General features: G+C 39.9%; 1 protein-coding gene across 2 annotated transcripts in view; it reads left to right on the plus strand.

The window, feature by feature from the left end:
* KCNQ5 (potassium voltage-gated channel subfamily Q member 5) overlaps positions 1–21,376 on the plus strand; it is a 278,801-nt gene that overhangs the window by 241,943 nt on the left and 15,482 nt on the right. The window contains exons 9-10 of one of the 2 annotated variants that reach the window (XM_064707395.1): positions 1,003–1,029; positions 9,493–9,713. In XM_064707395.1, the coding sequence (XP_064563465.1) occupies positions 1,003–1,029; positions 9,493–9,713 (248 nt within the window). The remainder of the gene's footprint in view (positions 1–1,002; positions 1,030–9,492; positions 9,714–21,376) is intronic. The other variant, XM_064707396.1, reaches the window with a different exon arrangement.

Raw genomic sequence — 21,376 nt, forward strand, 5'->3', positions numbered from 1 at the left:
AAAAGACCTGTTGCCACAGTTTGGCAGACAGGAAATATTTGATATCCTAGTTTGGGTGAGAATTCACAGAGCACTGGCAGCCCAAGACTTTTCAATAATTCAATAAAAGGTTTAGCAGAAGTTGATGATTCAATACGGGGCACAGATCAGGAAGTAAAAAACACTTGATAAAGATCAAAAAGGAGAGCCCTAAGAGCCTTATGGGAAAGCTCTGATAAGCATCTTAACTGTTGTTAATTGCAGACAGTGCAAGAGAATTAGTGGTTTCTCTCAAAGCTGGGTGATGAACATCCACATGACAGTAAAAAGGTAATTGTGTGCCAAAAAGCTCAGCCAAAAAGAAGTTTGGCTGGGTATCCAAAGCTGATCTTTGAATTTCAAAGAGTTGACAAGAACAGAGCCGTAAGTAATCCATTACCATAACTCTAATTCCAAACTGCTCCACACTAAAAGAACCTTTTAGATTAAAAATTACATGAAGTATTGATATTTTACATATACAAACAGACTGAAAGCAACATTAGTATAAATGGACGGATAGAAAATTACATAAATAATGAAGTTGTATCCCACATAAAATATTCTAAAATATGACTGTCCCTCAAAAGTGCATCTACTTCTTATTTTAAATAAGCATATTGCTGTGCTAAAATGGAGCCTTTTTATTTACCAGAAATAACATATCTAATAAGAAACTACAGCTTTCTGTTATATATGTGTCAGCAATGCATTTTGCCTAAGTGCTTTGCCAACTCAGTCTGCAGTGGTATGTACTAAGCATGTTATGCATGTGTTAAAAAATCTGAAAAGTTTCTTTTCCAGAACCATTGTGGTTATGAGTCTTGCTTGAATGTTTTTGTGGTTGCAATGTCATGTGTGTGTTGTGCACCAATTAACATAGCCATTTATGTCTATCATACATATAACATCATCTCTAACTAAGTAATGTGATTACTATCTGCATAACAAGTATGTTTTTCCCTCCCACTCCCTGACCTGAAGAAAAGAACAAGGGGAATCTTCTAGCAGGTTTGTAGTTTCTTTTATTTCTTTTATCTGTGAAATTGCTGTTTCCTAATGGCTTTTAGATGTCTTGGGTTCTGTACAGTAGGTTCAATGAACTGCAACCATTGATGGATAATAATCACAAATTGGATCTTTTTAAACTCATATGCTGCTGAAATTTGCTTCTTTGTCCCAGTTTTTCTATGGAAAAAATAGGCAATTTTTTACACATCTAACATGCTGTAGCTTTGAGAAAAGGTCAGTTTGAACAATGACAGAGCAGCCAGTGGACCAGCCTTCCCAGACCCAGCTCCTGAGCAAGGACATGTCCCCAGCTTCTGCTGTAAAATCAATGCAGGATTTGCAGAGGAAATTACAGACATATAGTTTAATTTGGCAATGTCAAGAAGCCCACCAACCCTCCATTGCAGGGAGAATCCTTTGATGGGTCTGGTTGGATGTCACCTTTGCTCTGCAGGAGCATTCTCAAGGCTTCCTCAGTGCCATGTCTCCACATTTTCTAACTTTTCTGTCATCCCCTCCTAAGGAGCATTTTGGGACATAGGAGGCTGGGGGAAAGCAGCACTGCAGTGTCTCACCTCCTCCTGGCTGCATGGCTTGCACTCCCCATGGCTCAGTTCAAGCAGAGGAGCCAGGCTGGTACCTCTGCTGAAGAAAGCCTCACTGCTGTCAGCCAGGAGCCCAGATGGGCTCCCACCCAGCCTAGATCCCAGCTGAGCTCTGACTGCCTACAGCTGGCAGCAGCAAGCCTTGGCAGGGCCATCCTCACTGGGTAAATAAAGCTCTGGAGAGGCATGTCCTAAGGCAGTGGGAGAAAATGCTGGTCTTTGCTGCACTGATAGCCCAAATCCTTAGGAACAGGAAAGGCTTCAGTGGCTAGAAATGACTCTCTCTCAGAAACTCGTTAGGGATGGGAATCAGCTGGCATTTGGCAGCTGGCACTGTGGTATCAGCAAACTCAGAGAATAGCAGAATTTACCTCCCAGCAGAAAACACTGAAAAGCCAAGGAAAGAAGTGTTGATGACATATCAGCCCCTGAAATACATCCAGCCCCGAGTTCTACTGTGGTTCACAAGTTCTTCTGGGTTATTCAGTCTTCACATCAATTACCCGTGTCCCATTCCACTTCCCAGACTGCTCCTCTGGCACCTGACTCCGACCTTTTCCTCCAAGCACATGTAACTGCTGTTAGTGTCACTGTGACTCAAGGGGACAGGATTTGCTCTGTCAGTTCTGGGACTTTTTGTATACATTACCTCCACAGGCTTGCTAGCAACACATTGATCTCATTAAATTATTACAGTCTGATCTTGCAGTCACCAGCTGTATTTCCTAGTCTTTTTGACAGCAGCATTTAAAATTGACTTTTTTAAAGGTGAGACAGAAGTTGCCAGTAAATGAGTATATCCCTCTAAAACTGGGATTTGTGCAGAGGGGAGAGGTTATTCCCAGTTGTACCAGCAAGCACTAAAAGAGACAAATTTACTTACAATAACTGGAAACTAGATGAAAAAAAAACCCAAACACCCAGCTGTCAAAACCATGCTGTGCTCTCCCTATTGATGATAAAAATTGTGGCTTCAAAATGAGTCAACAATTTAGCCAGCTTTATTCACTTTATTTTCACTGAATGGAAGATGTTTACTCATTCAGAAGCAATTAATATATGCAGTGCTGCAAATTAGGGTATATGTAAAAATGAACTTGTTAATTCTAAGATCATGTTCTACTGTAAGAACCCTACAGACCACTCAGTGCCTTTTAAAAAAGGTGTGTTTTTTCAGTGGCTGTTTATTGCTCTTATGCTGATATATCACACTGTATGTTTGTATCACTGAAAATACAAGTGGTGTATGTGGTCTTTTGTGGCAAAGATGTAAATTCAAACTGCTGCAATGTACTTTGAGATACCTGTCCTTGACTATTTAACTTGTTTCTTACTGCAATGCTAAGTGACTTGCATGGGATGCTATGCGAACAAAGTACAATTCCTCTTGTTTCACTCTTAAATGAAGAAGTGTTTGCACAAGCAGTACATTGGATTGAATTCTGAACATGCTCTTTGCTCTATATTCCCTTCTAAGAACAGTGAAGAAAACCTTGTATTCAGGAAAAGTTAATTATCTTCTTTCCTAGCAAATTGACTTATATTTACAGAAATTAATTCTTGTATTTTGTCATGGATAAACCTGCAGTCTTTCATTAGGTGATGAAATGTCGCTATGCATTTGAGTTGAGACAGTTGTGTTTATGAGGCTGCAGCTTCAGATTGATTTTAATGTGTTGTATTTCCCAAAATTTTATGCACAAGTATTCTAATTAATAATTTATCAAAGTATTGGTAGACAACCTCTCCGGTGTATCCAGGCTATAAATGAGACATTTCTATAAATCAGCTCCAGAGTTGTGCACATTATTTTAAAAGACTAGATCTTAATATCTGCAAATGCACACACTGAAAACAATCAAACATTTATCTCTGTTCAGTTATACAACATGGCTGAAATAGTTCCTGTGCAGGAAACTAGATCAAGACTGATGAATTTTGTCTCATACAGAGAGCCTAATCAGTCTTAAACTGTGTGTAGGACATGCACTGGGTGTCTGCAAAGGATGAATGTCACCCATCTAGTCTTGTAACTCATGAGGCTGAATATGCATTCCCTATTCAGACAATTCTCTCTGGTGCAATAAGAAGCAGTTTTGCCAGTATAAGATCTTCAGGGGAAAACTCAGCCCTGTTCTGAGGGAAACAAGTAAATTATGTTGTGGAATTCTTTCACCTCCTATACCATATCTGTTTCTAAAAGTAGATTTAATGTAAACAACTCTGCATGCACCATATAAAAAAGAAATTGCAAAGATGCATAATCTAGCTTGAGGTGGAAAACCTAACCCCTCACCCAGCACTGGAATGCTTAGTAACAGAGTCCTCTATCTCCCCTCACTCCTAGTAAGCTTTGTAGTAATAAACAGAAGCTCTTCAGGATGTACACCCCTCGGAAACATAGGTATTCAGCATCCTGCCTATTCACATGATGTTTGAGAATGCCAACTAACATCAGGTGCATGATCCATTCACTTCCCCTCCTCAGTGCTTTAAAGTTCCTTACTTCTCCAAATGTTTCCTATTTATTTTAAGTGCCTGTAAGTCCCTTTTTGCTTGTTGCCTGCAATGCCATTAACACAATGGCAGCAACACCAGTTGTTTCAAACTCATCCAGCCAGACAATTGCAGTGGCAGCACATCGCGGTTTGGCAAAGCCCCATTCCCCTTCTCTGCTTGACACTTCAACTTCTGGAATGCATTACCCTGTGGAGATCTAAAACTGGGTTTGAATATTTGGGTAAAGCCATTTCCCCAAGTCCAAGAGGATTTTTATGACCATGGCAGTTGATTTCTCAACCTAATTATTAGTGGAGAATATTAAGCTATAGTATGCTAGGCAATTACAACAGCCAAAATGTGCAATTGTTCTTGAGAAGAATCCCCTTGGACACAGATTCTGGATAATGTGCCGGCATCCTGTACTGGAAGATAGAGGAGTGCATGTGAAATCAAGCATCTACTTGAGCTGAATTCTCTAGAATTTGTGTCTGTTACCAAAAATGGTAATTCCTAGATAGATGAATCTTACGGGAAGAAGCCTATGATTCATATCTCAAGCTGATTGCATTTTTTCTTACTTATTAAAAATAATGTAAAAGACAGTGGAAGTACAAACTGATTACAGCAAATTAGGATCAAAATAGTTTCTCTTCATTTAGAAATTGTTTTGAAAAGGAAAAAATGCACAAACACCCTGAATATTTACTTTTTCTGATTGACAATTCAAATATAATATATTGTGGGCTGAAATTCTTGCTTTACTTATCGAAGGTATGAGATACAACCATAAATTTCTTGAGTTTGTGGTCCTAGAAGGAGACTGGTGGTGAAGTCTTAGAACTTTAGATCTCACAGTATTATCCATTGCATTTGCATTTGTTCAACTTAGCTTAATTTCAGTAAAAGTATTTGTAGGCTCAGTAAGAGCCAACACCTGTATTTATAGGTAGCTAACTACTGAAAATTGGCACGGGCACCTGTTTGCTGTTGTTTGCCATAGGTGATAATTTCTGGCAGTTTTATCTTCTGTCTCAAGACTCAAGTCCTTCCTCCTCACCCTCAGGCCCTCCAGTTATTTCTGATTCATTTCAATTTCTTCCTATTCTTGCTTCCACCAACTGGCTCAGTATGAAAAGCTGAAAAACAAGGTGAAATTATGTCTAGTAGCAAGCAGTAGTGCTGCAGGTCTGAGACTGAGGCAGAGCAGGTTTTAACTTGACCAGAAATTTAGGAAGGTGGCAGGCAAATGGGGGAGTGGGACTGGGAAGGAAAGAGATGCTCGGTTAATAAAGTATAGGGAGATGGTCCATGGAAGACAGAGCAAGCAAAGATTTGCGTGCCCTTCTCCAGAGCAGTCATTTGGACCGGGAGAAAGTGATCGTTCCCTCTGAGTGAAGCTACAGTGACCTCTAGTGTCCCTACACACCCATTCCTTCGTAGATCAAAGGTGGCGAAGGCAGAATTAGAAAACGAAGAAATAAAAATTAGAAAGTCATTTGCTATCCTAGGGAAGTGAGCGCCTTGGGCATGAAATGGGAGGAATAAGTCACAAGATCCTACAACTGACCTTTCAGAAGGCTGAAAAACACAGAAAAGTCATTTGCTTCCTTTTCTATAGCTGCCAGTTGAAATTGATCTCTTCTAAAAGATGCTTCAAGCTCGAGTGTTATCGATAAGGATACATTCCACAACTTTCAGCCTGCAAGAATAGAGGAGTAATAGGTCCAAAGGAATTACCATTGCCAGGGAAGTCTGTCATGGAAGAAAAATGTATGTCAACCAATTGGGCTAAATTATAAGTCATATTAAGTACAAGAAATTATGGACAGACACACATCTAAAGGAATGCAGAGATAACAGGAGACAGCTGTGGATCTCTCAGATCATTGTAATATAGTTTTGATTTAGGAACTTGTGCTATTTTATTTTCCTGTTTCTTTCTTGTGGTTTTTGCCTTTTGGACAAACACATGAAGTTTGTAAATACTTATGGGGATGGGTGAATATCCAATGGTAATTAACCGGTTTACATTGATTCAAGGGATTTCCTTTGGATACCATGTAAAAAGAGAGGAAAAAAGGTGAAAGATAAAAGTATAATAGGCCAGGACCTGAAAGATTTGAAGGATTTTTAGCACACACAAGCCAGTACTGATACAACCAGCATTAAATCAGAATAAAGGGCCCTAAAGGAGTCACTGGCTATTGATTCAAATGCAGAATGTCCAAAGATGCTTGAATGGTGTGTTATCTTCACTCTGCAATTTTAACACCATCTCTACTGCTGTTGCAACAAAGAATCCAGAGCCAGGAGCTAGGCTTTATCATAAGGAAAGGGACTTTTGCTCTGGAGAAAAGCGTGGTCAGGGAATGCTCAAAGTGCTCTGATTCAATTACTCCTTCATGATCTGTTATTTCTCATACACAGAAGAGCCCCAAGACAGTGTGTTCCCAAGCACAAGCTTTCTTCTCTCAACCTTTCTTCTCCACTGTCAGTCACACAATTTATGCCTGTGCTGAGAGGGACCCAGTGACTTCAGTAACATTTCCCACCAGTCTCAAAATAGGAACAGGGATCCAAGAAGCAAAGAACTGCTCTAGCTGGTCTCTTTGGGTATGCATCTCAAGAAGCAGAAGAGAGTTTTCAAACCCTCCCTCCTTCGGGGGCTGTGTGTCTCTTCACAATGCAGTACTCTCTGCATGGACCCTTGGCATGCCAGTACATGGTCATTGCTACAAAGCAGACTTGATTTGAGTTTTTAAGTAAAAACTCTGCAGTTTACATTAATATTTTAATTCTCAGCATTGCACTTTTGAAAAATGTCTGTAGTAGAGATAAAATGCCTACTGTTCCTTTCACCATTGCCTTGCTGCTTTGATTTGGAGAACTAAAGATATTCAGGTTAAGTAGTCATTCTGTACCATTCAGCTTTTATAAATGAAATAATCATGTCTACCAATCATTTAAAGGCAACCACTGCTTTCATTAGTACAAATTAATTGACAGAACGGTACATGTTCTGTTTTGACATTGGTTTTAAGTTTTCATTTTTATTTTGGAGTTGATACGATTATTAAAAAATATTACCTATATAGATAGGTTTTATGGCTATTTTACCCATTTTCCTTTCATTTTTATTTGTGCAGCAGGATGAGAGCTGTCCAGAAACTTTTTAACTCTAATGTTTGGGGAAAAAAAGCATCAATTGACTTCATTTTTCAATAGCAAGTACAATTTGAGCCGTAAGGGGAGTTAAAAAAAGGGGGACACTTGTAGGAATAATATCTATAAGAAGAAGTCAGTTTTGATTCTCTCCTCATTCTGTATAACATGACAATGCAATAATGTGGTTGATAAATATTGTACAGTTTTCATACATATTTTCACTGCTGTGAAATGCAAAAGATTCCTGAGCTGAAATATAATTCACTCTTGAAATGTAATTTGTATTCAAAGCTAAATTCTGGAACACTTTTCTTTCAAATATTAGGTTCTGTGGAATCTTTTGTATTCCTTATGCCACAGCATTGGGTAGCAATTTACAATGGAAATAGATAACATTTTCGTCCCTGTGATGTATTTATTTCAACAATTGCTTATTTGGGCAAGAAAAGAAGGGGATTACATTGAGAAATTATAGTAAAGGTATTATTCTTCCAAGTAATCAAACATGCCATATGGAAATACATTTATAATACATTTATCTAATAATCTTTCTATTGATGTGCTCATTTTTTAGTATTCTTGAAAATTATCACATTACAAGCATCCCAGCATGTGTTTTGCCTGCAACAAACTGCATCCTTTCTGCTCTCAGGAATGTTTGTACTCAGACTGAAATGCTATGCTTTGCTATGCATGGACAAAGATATGTTTATCTCAACATTTCACAGCCACATAGGTTTATAACTTCTTTCCATTTCATATAATTACATGTTAACACTGTATTTTCAGAATGCAGTAGGTTAAACATCTAAGAACCACATAGTCCATATTAGCATTAGTTAATTATCTCAGGATCTGTTCCTGTTCAAAACATCTTATGGGCATGCTGAAATTAAGTGCAAAGACCTTGAGAGTACTAGAAAGTGTCTTAGCTTCAAGAACCCCCATAATTTTCAGGTAGACAGTCACTGGTAAAGGTGTTTTAAAAGTCCCCCTGCAAAGCCTACACCAGGGCAGTAGGACTGCAAGTCCCAGTAACACCATTCCATGAACAGACACTGCATTGCCCTCATCATCTCTCCCCTTGAAAGAACAGGAACACTTGATCAAGGTGACCATTCCCTTGCTCAACCAATTGAATTTAACCTTGCATATAAAACAAGGTTTCCAGACCTTGGTATCAGACTCCTTCTCTGTTTTGTGTCTTCTGCTACAGGAAGGGACAAAGAAAGGCAAAAATGTTAAATAATTAAAAAGCATAGGTAGATAGTCACAGTGACCCCAGGATATTCATCAGATATGTTCGGGCAAAGGTAATTTAAGCACCAGGAAATAGAAAATCTACAAAACCCACATTTAGCTGGCTGGGGGAGAGGATTACAAGCACAGCAGGAGAAAAAAAACCACCTTAAAATTGGTCAACCATAAGACCACAGGGTCACCATTGATACAGCAGACACAGTCATGAGCTTGGCTGGGCTCTGTTACCTGTCCAGTACCACCTGCACACAGTCAGCTCCCAGCTAAATCTTCAGCAATGACTTTAGGGAGCACACAGCATATCATTACATTTCCATTAATCAGCCATCATGCTGTTTCTTGGATATTTTATTAATTTTGGTTTTGTCTTGTCCAAGTAAGTGCTCTAACAAGGAATTCTGGATATGAGTGATCACTAATCATGCATATGAAATGTTTGAAGTGCCACATCCTGCAAAAGCATGAGTATATGTTAACAGTATTCTTTGCCTGCTTAAAAAAACCTCAAACCAGACAATACTACATGGCCTGCAGTAACAATAAAATACAGTTTGGTTTTGTTTATCTGAAGATATGGCCAGAAATGCACTGAACTTGGCTGACTAAGATGGAAACAAACCTTCAAGTTCAAGGAATAGAAAAAACATCATAGAGATTAGTGTATAATAATTGGGTGAAATTGTTTCTATTTTTAATTTCCTTTAGAAGTTTATTCTGTACTGTATGATAGACTGGAAATGCTAATGCTTCTATCAAAAAACATCAAATCAGTTCCATTCACAAATTAAATATATTCAATGAAAATAAAAGTGTTTAAGAAAGAGATTCATACCAGTGAGATTTTTTACACAATTTTTTCAATAATCATACAATAGAAAAAAGAAAACGATTGAAGTAGCTATGAAGTAAAATATATTTCTCTCTCTCACAGTCAAAAGCTGAGTTTCAAGGAGCGGGTCCGGATGGCCAGCCCACGGGGTCAAAGCATAAAAAACAGGCAGTCTTCAGTGGGAGATCGCCGCTCACCAAGTGCTGACATTGCCACCGAGGGCAGCCCAACCAAAGTGCAGAAGAGCTGGAGCTTCAATGACCGAACCCGCTTCAGGCCCTCGCTGCGGCTCAAGAGCTCCCAGCCCAAACCCATGGTTGATGGTAGGAGTTGTTCACCCCTTGTTTGCCCCTGCACGCTGCTCCCAGCTGCTCACACTCCTGCACGCTTGCACAGTGATTGTACACATTTCAGGAAGGCAGAAAGAATTGCTGTTTGGGGCCAGAGACGCAAGCCAGCTGTAGTCTGCTTCAAAGACCCCGATAATGTGATTCTTTTTTTAATAAGAAATCATGTCAGTGGTGCGTAGGGAGCAACTGGTGGAAAAGGGGTCTCTGCGAAAAGTCACAGTGGACTAAAGGCATCCCAGGGAATTGGCTGCACCAGCTCTTATGTCATGGCCACTCTCCTACTACTGAGTTCAGCTGCTGCCCAAACCTGCTGCCTCTTGCTGGTGTCCACACAGCACAGCCAGCATTGTCTGTGCCTGGGCCAGCCAGGAGCACAGCTTGTGCGGAAGTGGCTCCCTCAGGCAGAGGAGTCCCAGTGCCTGCACTGGTGATGGAATCACCTGCCACCAAGGGATACACTACTGGGTGCTTTCAGTTTTACAGGGTTATATCTGCCTTGATAAGGCAGTAGATTTTACAAACAAAACAAGTGTTATTGTTTTATGTATTGCTTTTTATAGGGTATTTTGATGTAGGAAGCACTCCTAAAAATGTCTTGTTGAACCTGCAGCAGGCAGCCCAGCCTTTCCCTCAAGCTGCCTCCTATGCTGCTCTATTCTCTAGCTTAAGTCCAATCTGGCATTAAACTAACCAGTACTTGGGCAAGGATCTTCATCTGATGAAGCCTGCTAAAACAAAGACAGTGACTTCTCTAACCAAGGAGCACCAAACTGGGTGACAGCAGCCCCCTGACAGGCAGGAGCTGAGAGAAGTGAAACTGACCCCTGTGTGGGACGGGTCCAGCACTGAAAGGTGCACTCACATAGCTCTGGGGGTACTGCTGCCCCAGCTGATTTTGTTTTGGCTTTCGCCATTCCCATACTTCCCAATCTATGAATGTTTTGCTCTTTCTTGTGGTACCCTTCATGTAAAAACAAGGGAAACAAACTGGTTGACTGCCACAGAATGCAGTGACCCTGCCTGAATGGGAAAGGTACAGCCTCTTTCTACAGTGACATCATGCATGCTACATACAACAATTGTGGTAAGACTAATTAGACAGAAGTTCAATGTTGATGTTGCTTCCTTTTTAAGAGTACATATTATCACAAACATGTAAGTTGCAAAAACTCATTAAACTGCAATGCCCCATCCCTCAGTGAGGATGTTCTACACAACAGATCTCTCCAGGAAAAGCCTGGGTAAATAAACATTTCCTGGAGGGCAACCAAGACAAACCATTGGTATTTGCTGAGATCATCATTCCAGGCTAGACCTCCCCTACGGATATGTCTCAGATTTTCCGAAATTCTGAATTTGCCTGAGGTACAGTGAGCTGCTGTATCAGGAGACTATCCAGGTTCCTCCACTCCACTATCCACTGCTATCCATTCTTGTCTCCATGCTGGGTTACAGGCCCTGGCTTATGTCCCATGGCAGCTGTATCACAGGGCTGTGTGACTTAGCCTGGGTCTCATGCTGATGTGAAGCTCAGCCAAGGCCACAACGGGAACTGAGAAGTGCTGTATGTGGCACAGTGGTTGAAGCTACCCTGTCTAAATTTAGGCATCCTACATAATCACTTATAAAGCACAAGTATCATCCCCAAACCGCATCAGAAGTAATTTCATAGGTTAAACTCCTGTAATTCACACTGTGCCTGCAAATGACCTAAGGAGAAAGTAATTTTCTGAGCACTCTCTCAGAGTATTTTTGCCCCAGTCTGCACCTCACTGAAGCACCTGTTTCATTTTTCATCAGCCCATTTATCATAGAAGCATTTCCTCAGCATGTCCCCTATTTTGTCCTGTACATATTGCCATCAATAGCAACTATGTGCACGAGCAGATCATGCTACCTCTGACTGTTTCCCTCTCACGGAAAAGGTGGCATAAACAGCACCTTGGGTATGTGTATCTCTTATCTGTAGATAAAAGACAGAAACAACAAGAGAGCACTCATTGCTGTGCATAAGCCCTTGAAGATCTTCCCGCTCCTCAGGGTGAGCACAGCCTGTTTCCTGGTCAGTGATTTCCAGCTACTAGTCCACCCTTATGAACTGGGGCCAACAGATACAACCCATTTCTCATCTCTGGCAGAAGGAACAGCTTCCATTGTCTCCAGCTTTTAGGCAAATGCCAAGTTTCCATTCTGGGACCTCATCCAACTACTTCTAGGACCAGTATGATTACAGAGATGTCCAGTGTGCTCACTTGCTGAGAGACAGCTCCCTTCTGCCTTACCCAAACTTTTGCAGGAGAAGTCAGGCACTACTAATCTTCATTTCCTTTTCTTTCTTTTCTTTCATAGCTTGATACTTTCAGCATTTGACAGCTCAGTGAAAAAGATCTCAAGATGATGTATTTAATTTAGAACATCTTGCATTTTTCACTGGATGAAAAAACCATTATTTGCAGCATATTATTCTTATCTCTTGCTTGCCACGTCCTCCAGTTTCCTCCTTGAGGTATTCCCCAGCCAAATAATTAATAACTTTGGCAGGCCAATCATCAAGCCAAAACTAGAAGCCAAATTTTTCTGGGTGAAATCTTGGGCACAAAACAGTACACTTGAACAGCTGGTCCTTCTGGTGAGTCCTCCATCTCTGTAGGGTGTTTGGTGGGAGAAGAAATTACATTACAATATACCTTTAGGGCAGTGACAACATAGTGCTGGATACCCAGTTCAGTGTCAGAACTTCATATCAGTGGAAAAAAATAGAGTCTTACTATGAACTTCCTCTTCCAAAAGAGAAAAGAAAAAAGACATTTCACTGTATGGGATGTAGAGTTGTAAATGCTCTGCCTAGACAGAGGACTTAATTCTGTGTGAAAATAAAAGAAAAATGCAAATCTATAAGGAGAGGCTTCCAAAAGGAAGGGCAATTGTTACCATATGAGGATGATTTAAGGCAGATCAATGGTCGACACAGAGAGTTTGCAGTGCTGACTGAGTTCTGGTAAGGACATGGCTGAAATCTGGGCCGAAACCATCAGACAGAGACTGCTAGAGAAACTCAACATTAGCAATTAGAAACTGGCTTGCAAAGGGAGGTTTCGAGTCCAGATAGGAGCTCATGGGGGTAGCTAAAAGGCTAACCTGATTGAAAATGTAATAGCTTGCCTCTTAGGCTACCCAGCAACAAACACTCTAGCACTCCCTCACTGCATATTAAATTCATAGAAGGAGAATTTCTTGGCAGCAAGTAAAACACTTAAACCAGCCACTGGTATATCCCAAAAGGATTCTGGCATAGCAGCCTTAGAACAGTATGACCAAAACCATTGCCCAAATGGCTTTATTTACAGTTAGTAACAATCTTCTGAAACTGCCATAAACCATTTATTGCCATTGACAAAGTGGGTCTGACAACAGCAGTAACTATTTCAATTACATGTGTGCATCTGCAAATGGAATCCAAACCTGAGGGAGGTTTGATGGTTAGATAAGTTTTTGGTGGCCTGACTTTTCTAGGTCATTCAACAACAGTACAGGGGAAAGTGAATATCAAGACTTACATAATTGGATTTTAAATACATGTGCAGTCTCTGGTGACATGTGGTACATAACTTCCAGAAATCTTCTTGAAGAGGGGACTCTGCACAAATTAACAAAGATGCCAGAATGCTGGCATCTTTGTTTTCAGCCTAAAAGGGAATTATCAGGCTGAGGTATATAAAAGGGAAATTTTCACCAATCAAGAATGGTAAATAGTAAAGCTTTACAAAGCACGCACTTAAAAAGGATTGTATAGGGTCATGGAAGTGTCTTTTCCAAAGGGATGCCATGGCCCATAGGCAAAGGTGCTGTCTGGCCTTGGAGCCCCTCACAGCCCCCTGTGCACCTGTACACAAAGTGAGCCTGGAGATACCTCTGGCCCCAAGGCCTCCTCATGCAGTATGGCTTTGGTTCTTCCCTATTTTGCCAACAAAAACAGGGAAGCTGCAGCCAAACTCTCTGTGGGGAGTGGTGCCCAGAAGATGAGAATACCCACCATCAGGGTCAGCCCCATAACAGAGTCTGTGCTAGTTATTAAATAGCACAGGGGATCACATGCCTTGCTTAAGGCACTGTGCCCATGTCTCGTTGTATGTTGTGTATCCATCCACAGACACTCAACCACACAAAATCTCTTCTTTACAATGGTGTTCCTGTCCTGTTTTGTTTCCTGCTTGCCTTACTTTCTGAGGAACAGAACATTTTCTGTTTAAATCATGCACCAGTCTTCACCACAGCTGAATTAATGAACCAATATTATGTTGTGGATGCAGTTTTCTGTGAGGGACAAAAATACCCTATTATAATTGTTTTCTACCATCCCATGCTTCTAAGCCCCTGAATGAGTTATTGTGCCTTTACTGTAACCTAGAGACATTGTGTGGCTTTTTGAATAAAACATCAAAAGCATTCAGCACTGGAGATATTGCAAACATATTTCATTTGATTAATTAAAAAGAACTCTCTAAGGAAATATTTGATTTCTTGCACCATCCCCAAACATTATACACTCACATGACCTCTAGCCTTTCATTCCCTACAGAGTACTTGCACAAAATCCTGAGGGTAAAGTATATTACAAGAGCCATGGAAAGAATGCAATTGTGCATTTCAGCCCCCACGTCCTCAGTTACTACCATATAATTTATGTATTGCAAAAATGACAAGTTTTCCTTTCAGTAGCATAAACAGCTTGACCTTGGATAAGGTTCACTTGATGTGGCAGAAGTCCTTAGTTGGGTTGCTTCCACATCTAGTCTTAAATTTGCTGGTTCAAAGTGAAGCTGCATGTTGTCAAAGTTTGAATGAAATTTATTAGCAATATATCAATCTGTGCTAGACAAAAGATTTATTTTCTTGTTATTGCCTTCCATAGAGCAGATAGAGCTCTCATTTATTACCACTGTCACTGTAATTAACTAGGAAGATCTGGCATTCTGATCTAAGCTCTGAGTCATTTTTGTGAAAATAAGTACAGGTCATTGGTTTTGAGGCATTATTTTAGTTTATTCCAGGCCAAATGAGTCCACAATTTAGTCTCTTTCTTTACAATACCTCTTGAAGAACTTGCTGTGCACCATTTCTCACTGGACTCAGTGGTCACAGGTACAGTGATAATGATTATTAAGCTTAGCTCTGTGAGGAGCAGCAGCAGACCATCACACAGAAGTATGATTTGCATGGGTTTCAGAAACCCTTATCTGCAGTGAAGACTATACAAATGAGATAAGAACTAATTTTGAGAGGATGGTCATAAAACTTCCCAGGCACATGTAACCCACTTGCACCAAATCTGAAACATTTGAGGAATAGTTTTATTTTTATGAAACATTACCAAGGAAATCCTTCATGGCTTTTTAAAATGCAGGACTATGCTGCAGATACCTGAATCTAAAACAGCTATAGCTCTCTAACCCTTTGCCCCTGTCTGTGACCTCCCTCAACAACAATACCTGGAAATCTCCCAGGGCAGAGGACCTCTGAGGACCTTATGGAATATCAGACATATATCAAGTGATATGTTCTACAAGGTCTTGAAGGGACACAGTCAATTAAGTGTGACATTTAGCTCATTAGTCTACAGTTCCAGATACTATAATATGTTTCTGCAATTTATTTTACAGTTTTTACTTCTTGGATGTGGTATATATAAAACATGTAGCTAAAAACACACTAAAGCCATAGATTTAGAGTCACCTTCCTTTGTTTTTCTCACATGGCCATCTAAAGTTGCTGGCTGATTTGCTACTATTTATAATAAGATCAGCCTTTCAAGCAGCATAATTATTTTGCATTTAATGAATTGTTTTTAGAAAGTCTCCTGGTCCTCCATATCATCATTCAAAATTAAAAGGATTCCTTTTTAATTAAGCAGTGGGAGCTGTTCCATGAAATATTGCCAGTGCAGAAATTTCTGAGAAGTCAAATAATAACTAAGGGAAGGGAATGCTTGAATTTTAGATGTTTGGAACTTACTTGCATTATATAATTGATATAAATTAGGTTTCTGACCTTAAAAAAATTGCACTTACAGAGAAAGAAAACTATATCATTATATCCAGAATATGTAAAAAAACTTTCCACCAATTCTATCTTCCATTTTAGCCAAACCAGAGGATTTTCAGAAATGCTTTAACGTAGATAATGTTGTTAGGGATATCCTTTAAGATACTGTGTGTCGTACTGCACTGCAGTTCCCAATAACGTCCTCTTCTCCTCCCCATCTGGAATGCTTTGTCTGTTTCAGGAGAAATATAAGGCCTGGGCTATTGATATAGCACTACTGAACTTCCCATCAGTACTGCCACCAGTTTCCTTCCTTTTCTGAAAAATTTCTTTCTAGCATGGAAATGGCAACCATTTCATAAAAGCTCCCTGTAAACAATATTTTTAAATGTTGTAAGTCTTATTCCCGCTTTCTTATTTTTTCCACTTGTACACTGTCATCTGCTACGAGGGATTTTGGTGTCATTTTCTACTTGTTCCGCCTTCTTCCTTCTTTCTTGATTAGAAGAAAGTCTTTCCATTTGTTGGTTCCTTTTTCCAGAGATCAAGGAAATAAATACATAATTCACTCCCTTGGGCCTCCTTTTTCTGGCCTCTGCTCTGGAAAGCATGTAAACATGGGCTGCTGCCTTTCCCACTCAGGGGAAGCTTTGGGCATTCTTATTAAGTATGTGATTAAGTTCCATCACAATTAGCATTGCTTTCTTTAGTTTATTTTTCCTAGGGAACTCGGTGAGCAATCAAAGTAAAACGAAGTAAGTGAACTATGTACTGTGAGAGAGCCAGCTTGTTGATGTTTCAAAGCAAAGGCAAAATGGAAAGAAAATCAGTTGTAGAGGTAGTGAAGGGATTTTGTATTCATTGTTCAACAAACAGGAGGATAATGAGAGCTTGTGAAGAGGCGAGAAGTTTCATGAAACATATTTAAACAAAGGCACTAGGCTAATACACATTTCATTTATAGAAAGGGAAATGGCATGAATCACATGAACATGAACCATCAGGATGTTTGTACACAGAGTAATTTTTGAGGGGAAAAAAGTAACTGAGATTTTGTGAAACATTCTGTGCATTATAGCATCTGTGGAAATACTACAAAATATGTAAAGGATTTTTTTTGAGAATATAAGTTAAATCCCTAACACAGTAAATGCTCATAGTGAAGAAAGGTACTTCAAAGGCGGGTAAAGGTGAATGACATGCACCTACCTAGCAGATACCCTAGGCATTACATAGAGCAGCACAGCAGAGGCTCTATTTGCTCACCAAGGAGGCTGAAAGAATGAATAATGAGTTTTAAGCTGCTGGCATTACTTCTAAAGCAAGAGGGTTCATCTGAGCTCAGTAGTCATGTAGACTTAGGCAGTTTGGAGTCTCATAACAAAGCAGCTGCCTGGACCCCCCTGCTGCAGCAGACTTATGCACTGGCACCTCCCACAGGGACAATCTGTCCCCCAAAAGCTTTGAATTCATGTCCAAGTTCCCTTGCCCAGAAGTTAGATGCACTGAATTACCCACTCATTTTCTTTCTGACCGCTCACACAGAAAATGAGTGTCGAGATGAGTGTGTCACCCTGCACTGCTGCCCTGGACAGCCAGAGAAGCTCTGCACTCCCGTGAGGCTGCTGAGCAAGGTGGAGAACAGGCTGTGGAGCTGCATTATGAATTGCTTGGACTTCAATTCTCAACTCAAACTCTCAATTTTGATAATGATAGTTAAAAACTATGGCTTAAAGTTACTCTGCACCTGTGAAAATTAGGCCACCATCCAATTTTCACCTTGAGTCATACATTTAAATGAAAATCAATCTGACATTTTTTCCAAACCAGTGTGTTTTTAACCAAGTCAACACAATACTGTGCTGTAACATGAGTAAGTGCAAGTCATATGCAGGCTATCAACTTCAGGTGCCTATTGAGATTTTTCCACATTGTATTGGTTTTGCATGGTCTGGTTCTTGGTAGTGGGGGGGCACAGAGGTGGTTTCTGTGAGAAGGTGGGCTGTCAGCCTCAGCAAAATTATTTATATCACCCACATGAAGAACCCTAACTATCTCTTGCGCAGTCAGAGTAAGATCCAAGTGCTTCTGAGGGCTTCCAGAAATGAGTCAAAAGGTCTATGTTGGGATCACCGTACCAGTCACTATGTCAGATGCACTTCCATAGGATTATTCATTGTGTTGGCACACACATTTATTAATGCTGGATTGTTGTTGATAGCATATTGCTGTTCCCAGAAAACAAAAATTCAAAAATCTTTTTTATTCTGTTTAACAGGCAGATAATTACTTGAATGTTACTGATACTGAAAGCAAGGAGCTATCAGAGTGATCAGAGCAATGTCAGTTTTCTCAATGCCAAAGCATCTTATTAAACAACAGAAAACACTTCTAAGAAAGGACACATACTATTTACAGAAATAATAAATCAAGCCTTATTAATAACTTTTGCACAGAGTCATATGAAATGCAGCTACAAACTTGTAAATTTTTTTGTTAGTGACATATAATGCTTTAGAACGGCCTAATTTTTTTGCCCATTCATTTGTGGTGATCATAAATGACTAGAGTTTGCATGAAAAATGCATAAATACTGTGAAAAAAGGGGAAATATCAAGACAATTTTACTGGCTTGTGCATGCCTCTTCTGTTTCTTGGTAATTGCTGCTTTGCTGCGTGATTAAATCAAAGACTGTTTGGGAAGAAAGAGGAAGAAATTAAAAAGCAGCAAAGACCAGACAGTAGCCCAAAGTAAATAATGTCTAAGATTATAAGACAATGGCAGATGCCTCATCAGTTGTGAAATAAACACGTTCTTAGTTTAAGATCAAAACACATACTGAATTCTAAATATGCTGGTGCTAGAAAAAGGTCTGGATTGTCCAGTGGACTGAGAGCCCTGCTTAAAGAGACGTGCAGGGGGTTGTCTTAATGTGTATTAAAAGACACTTGGGGCATTGTTTAGGCCATATTCCTGAGCTGCCCATGGAACAGACTTGAAAGGTGATTAGCTTGTGGTAGAGGTAGCTGGAGAGAAAGAGAGATGGGGGCTAAGCCTAGGAAAGACTGGCGGCAAAGCCAGGCTCATGCAGAGCAGCTGCTGCCCACAGTTCCTTGTGGAGCCCACTTGGAACATGCACAGCCACCCCCAAGGAGAGCAGAGGACACAGACAAAGGGTACAGGGAAGGATGTGGATGTGAGCAGGGCTAGGCATGAGCTGGCACTGGGGGGTCTAGCTGCCCCAGTAATGCCTAGAAAGGAAGGGCTCTCTCTGGGAACAGACAGCAGCTTGGAGAGCATAGCTTAGCCCCATCTGGGAGCTGGCAGAGGTTTGAACAGCTGGAGCTGCTAAAGCAGCCAAACTGACCCCAACTCAGCCCTGACCTCAGTGATGAACTCGAGAGGGACAGAAAGCGTACAAGTACATCTCACCTCGTAACTATGTGGTGCACAACATGAGCTTCCACTGGAAAAATTGGCAAGAATGTGAACTTTGATTTCAGTGGTGTTTTAAGCTGGAATTTTTTTCTCCGAATTGCTACTATGCATTTCCCAAACTTTTTCCCAGGTCTGCTTAGTTTCCTAAAGAAACATTTATGTTTCCCATAGGAATCAAACAAGGCTATAGCTTTTCACAAGCTTTATTGACCTGTGATATTGAGTATCTGCCATAATGAAGAAAATTCATATCAGTGGAATATTAGAAAGAAGAAAGGTGATTTATTAGGAGCAGCATCTCTTATTAAAGATGGCTTAAATTTATCAGAATTTCCCAGCATCTGTCTAAAAATTTTGCAGAGTTTTTTATCCACAAGGGAACATCATGAAACACTGTAATTGCACCACACAGTTCTCCAAACAGTTTAGCAAAGATATACTTTGATAAGGAAGCCCTTTTATTAATGACACTATACTTGGCAAAGGACCCAGGAACCGTATCTGTGAGACAGCCATACAGAAACATGTTTATTTTAAACTTTCAGGTTGGAGTCTCCTGTTTCACTGGGTTTAGACAGCTATAGCGCTTGTGATATGAGCAGTACTTTTCCTAATTTATACTGGCATAACTGAATAGATTCAAACATTAGAGAGTCACTGGAAATACCAATAGCATAAAAAGCTCTAGTTTTAATATGGCACTTAAAAATGAGCTGGGAGATTTCCACACTGGAAGAGGTAACTGGAGAGGCTGATCAGATGTGACACCTGGAAAGTTAGTGTTGTGGAATACTTAGCATGTCCTGAGATGGTGGTTTAGGTAGTGTATATACCTATCAAATTAATTATAAAGTTTATTTTAGCTAGTCACATTTCTGGGCAGGGATCCAAATGTTATTGAGACAGAATGGGTGGAGAGATGCATATTTTATCAATAAGATAAGCCAAGTCAGGAGTGAAGCTAACAAAAGAGTGCAAGAAAAAAAAGACTCCTGGCATCATTGCAGTCATGACTTATAGTAATAGCACTTCAAAGTTTTGTATGGAAATTTCACTTTTACAGTTTAAAACTTAATTTTTAATGGTTGCATTTGATTGTTTCATGTGGACTTAAACATTGGCTATAAGCCATCTTTCTTTATTAAGTTGATCTGTCAAAGATTAATTCACCTGTTATTGAAAGCTACAGATGTTTGTCATAAATGTACCAGTTCAACAAGAGTGATGAAAAAAATATATATGATCCCAAGAGTAATGAGCTAGCCAGATTCATTTTAAAAAAAACCCAACCAAAAAATGTGCATGGCTGAACACTAAATCTGTGAAGAAAACAATGCAGTAATACCAGTTCTGAAGATGCTGTACAAAACTGTTTATGCCAAGATGGCATCCCTATTAGATTTAGAAGGTACCATGACATTTTCAGGCACTTTTGACTGACAAATAATATTTTCCATCTTTAATCTGCAGTCTTCCTGAAGAAGGAATTTGAAAGAATGTCCTGTAATCATTTGTGTCTGACTGTGCTTCAAATCTGCTTATAATTTAAACCCCTGAAATTATTTACTTGAATTGTTTCTGAATGACTAAACCTGTTGTTTGAAATAACAGCATGAATGTAGGCAGCAACCTAGGACTGGGAAGAAATCTCCTCTGTTATTGAGGGTTACTGAATCCCATCATTTTTCTCTGTTTCATGTCACTCATTTTACACTCTGTTCCTCATGATGCACAACACTTACATGATGAAATACACTGACCTTGAGTGAAATTCTTCTGAGCACTTGGATTTTATGCAGTTGAAGAAAGATGATTTGGGAGGAAAAGCACCTACCCCAAAGAATTTTCCTGTAGTTCACGTGCCTTTGAAATATAGATGATGTATGGGCATCCATGACCCTGCCCTTCTTGCTCCATTTGCATTCCAGCACATTTTAAGCTTGTAAACCACTTAATCATGCATCAGTACCTGTTTTATGTATTGAGTACAATGGACACTTCTGAGATTTCTAGCTAATTCCCAGATGGCAACTCTGCAAGGTGGTGTTTAGGAAATGTAAAGGATCCACTTTTTTTTACAGTAACTTGGCTTAAGTCCCTATGAAAAAGGAAGCCTGGAATACCTACATGGCTCTGAGGTTGAAGGTGACAATTA

This window comes from Zonotrichia leucophrys, chromosome 3 (assembly GCF_028769735.1).
Source record: "Zonotrichia leucophrys gambelii isolate GWCS_2022_RI chromosome 3, RI_Zleu_2.0, whole genome shotgun sequence".
Classification (NCBI taxonomy): Eukaryota; Metazoa; Chordata; class Aves; order Passeriformes; family Passerellidae; genus Zonotrichia; species Zonotrichia leucophrys.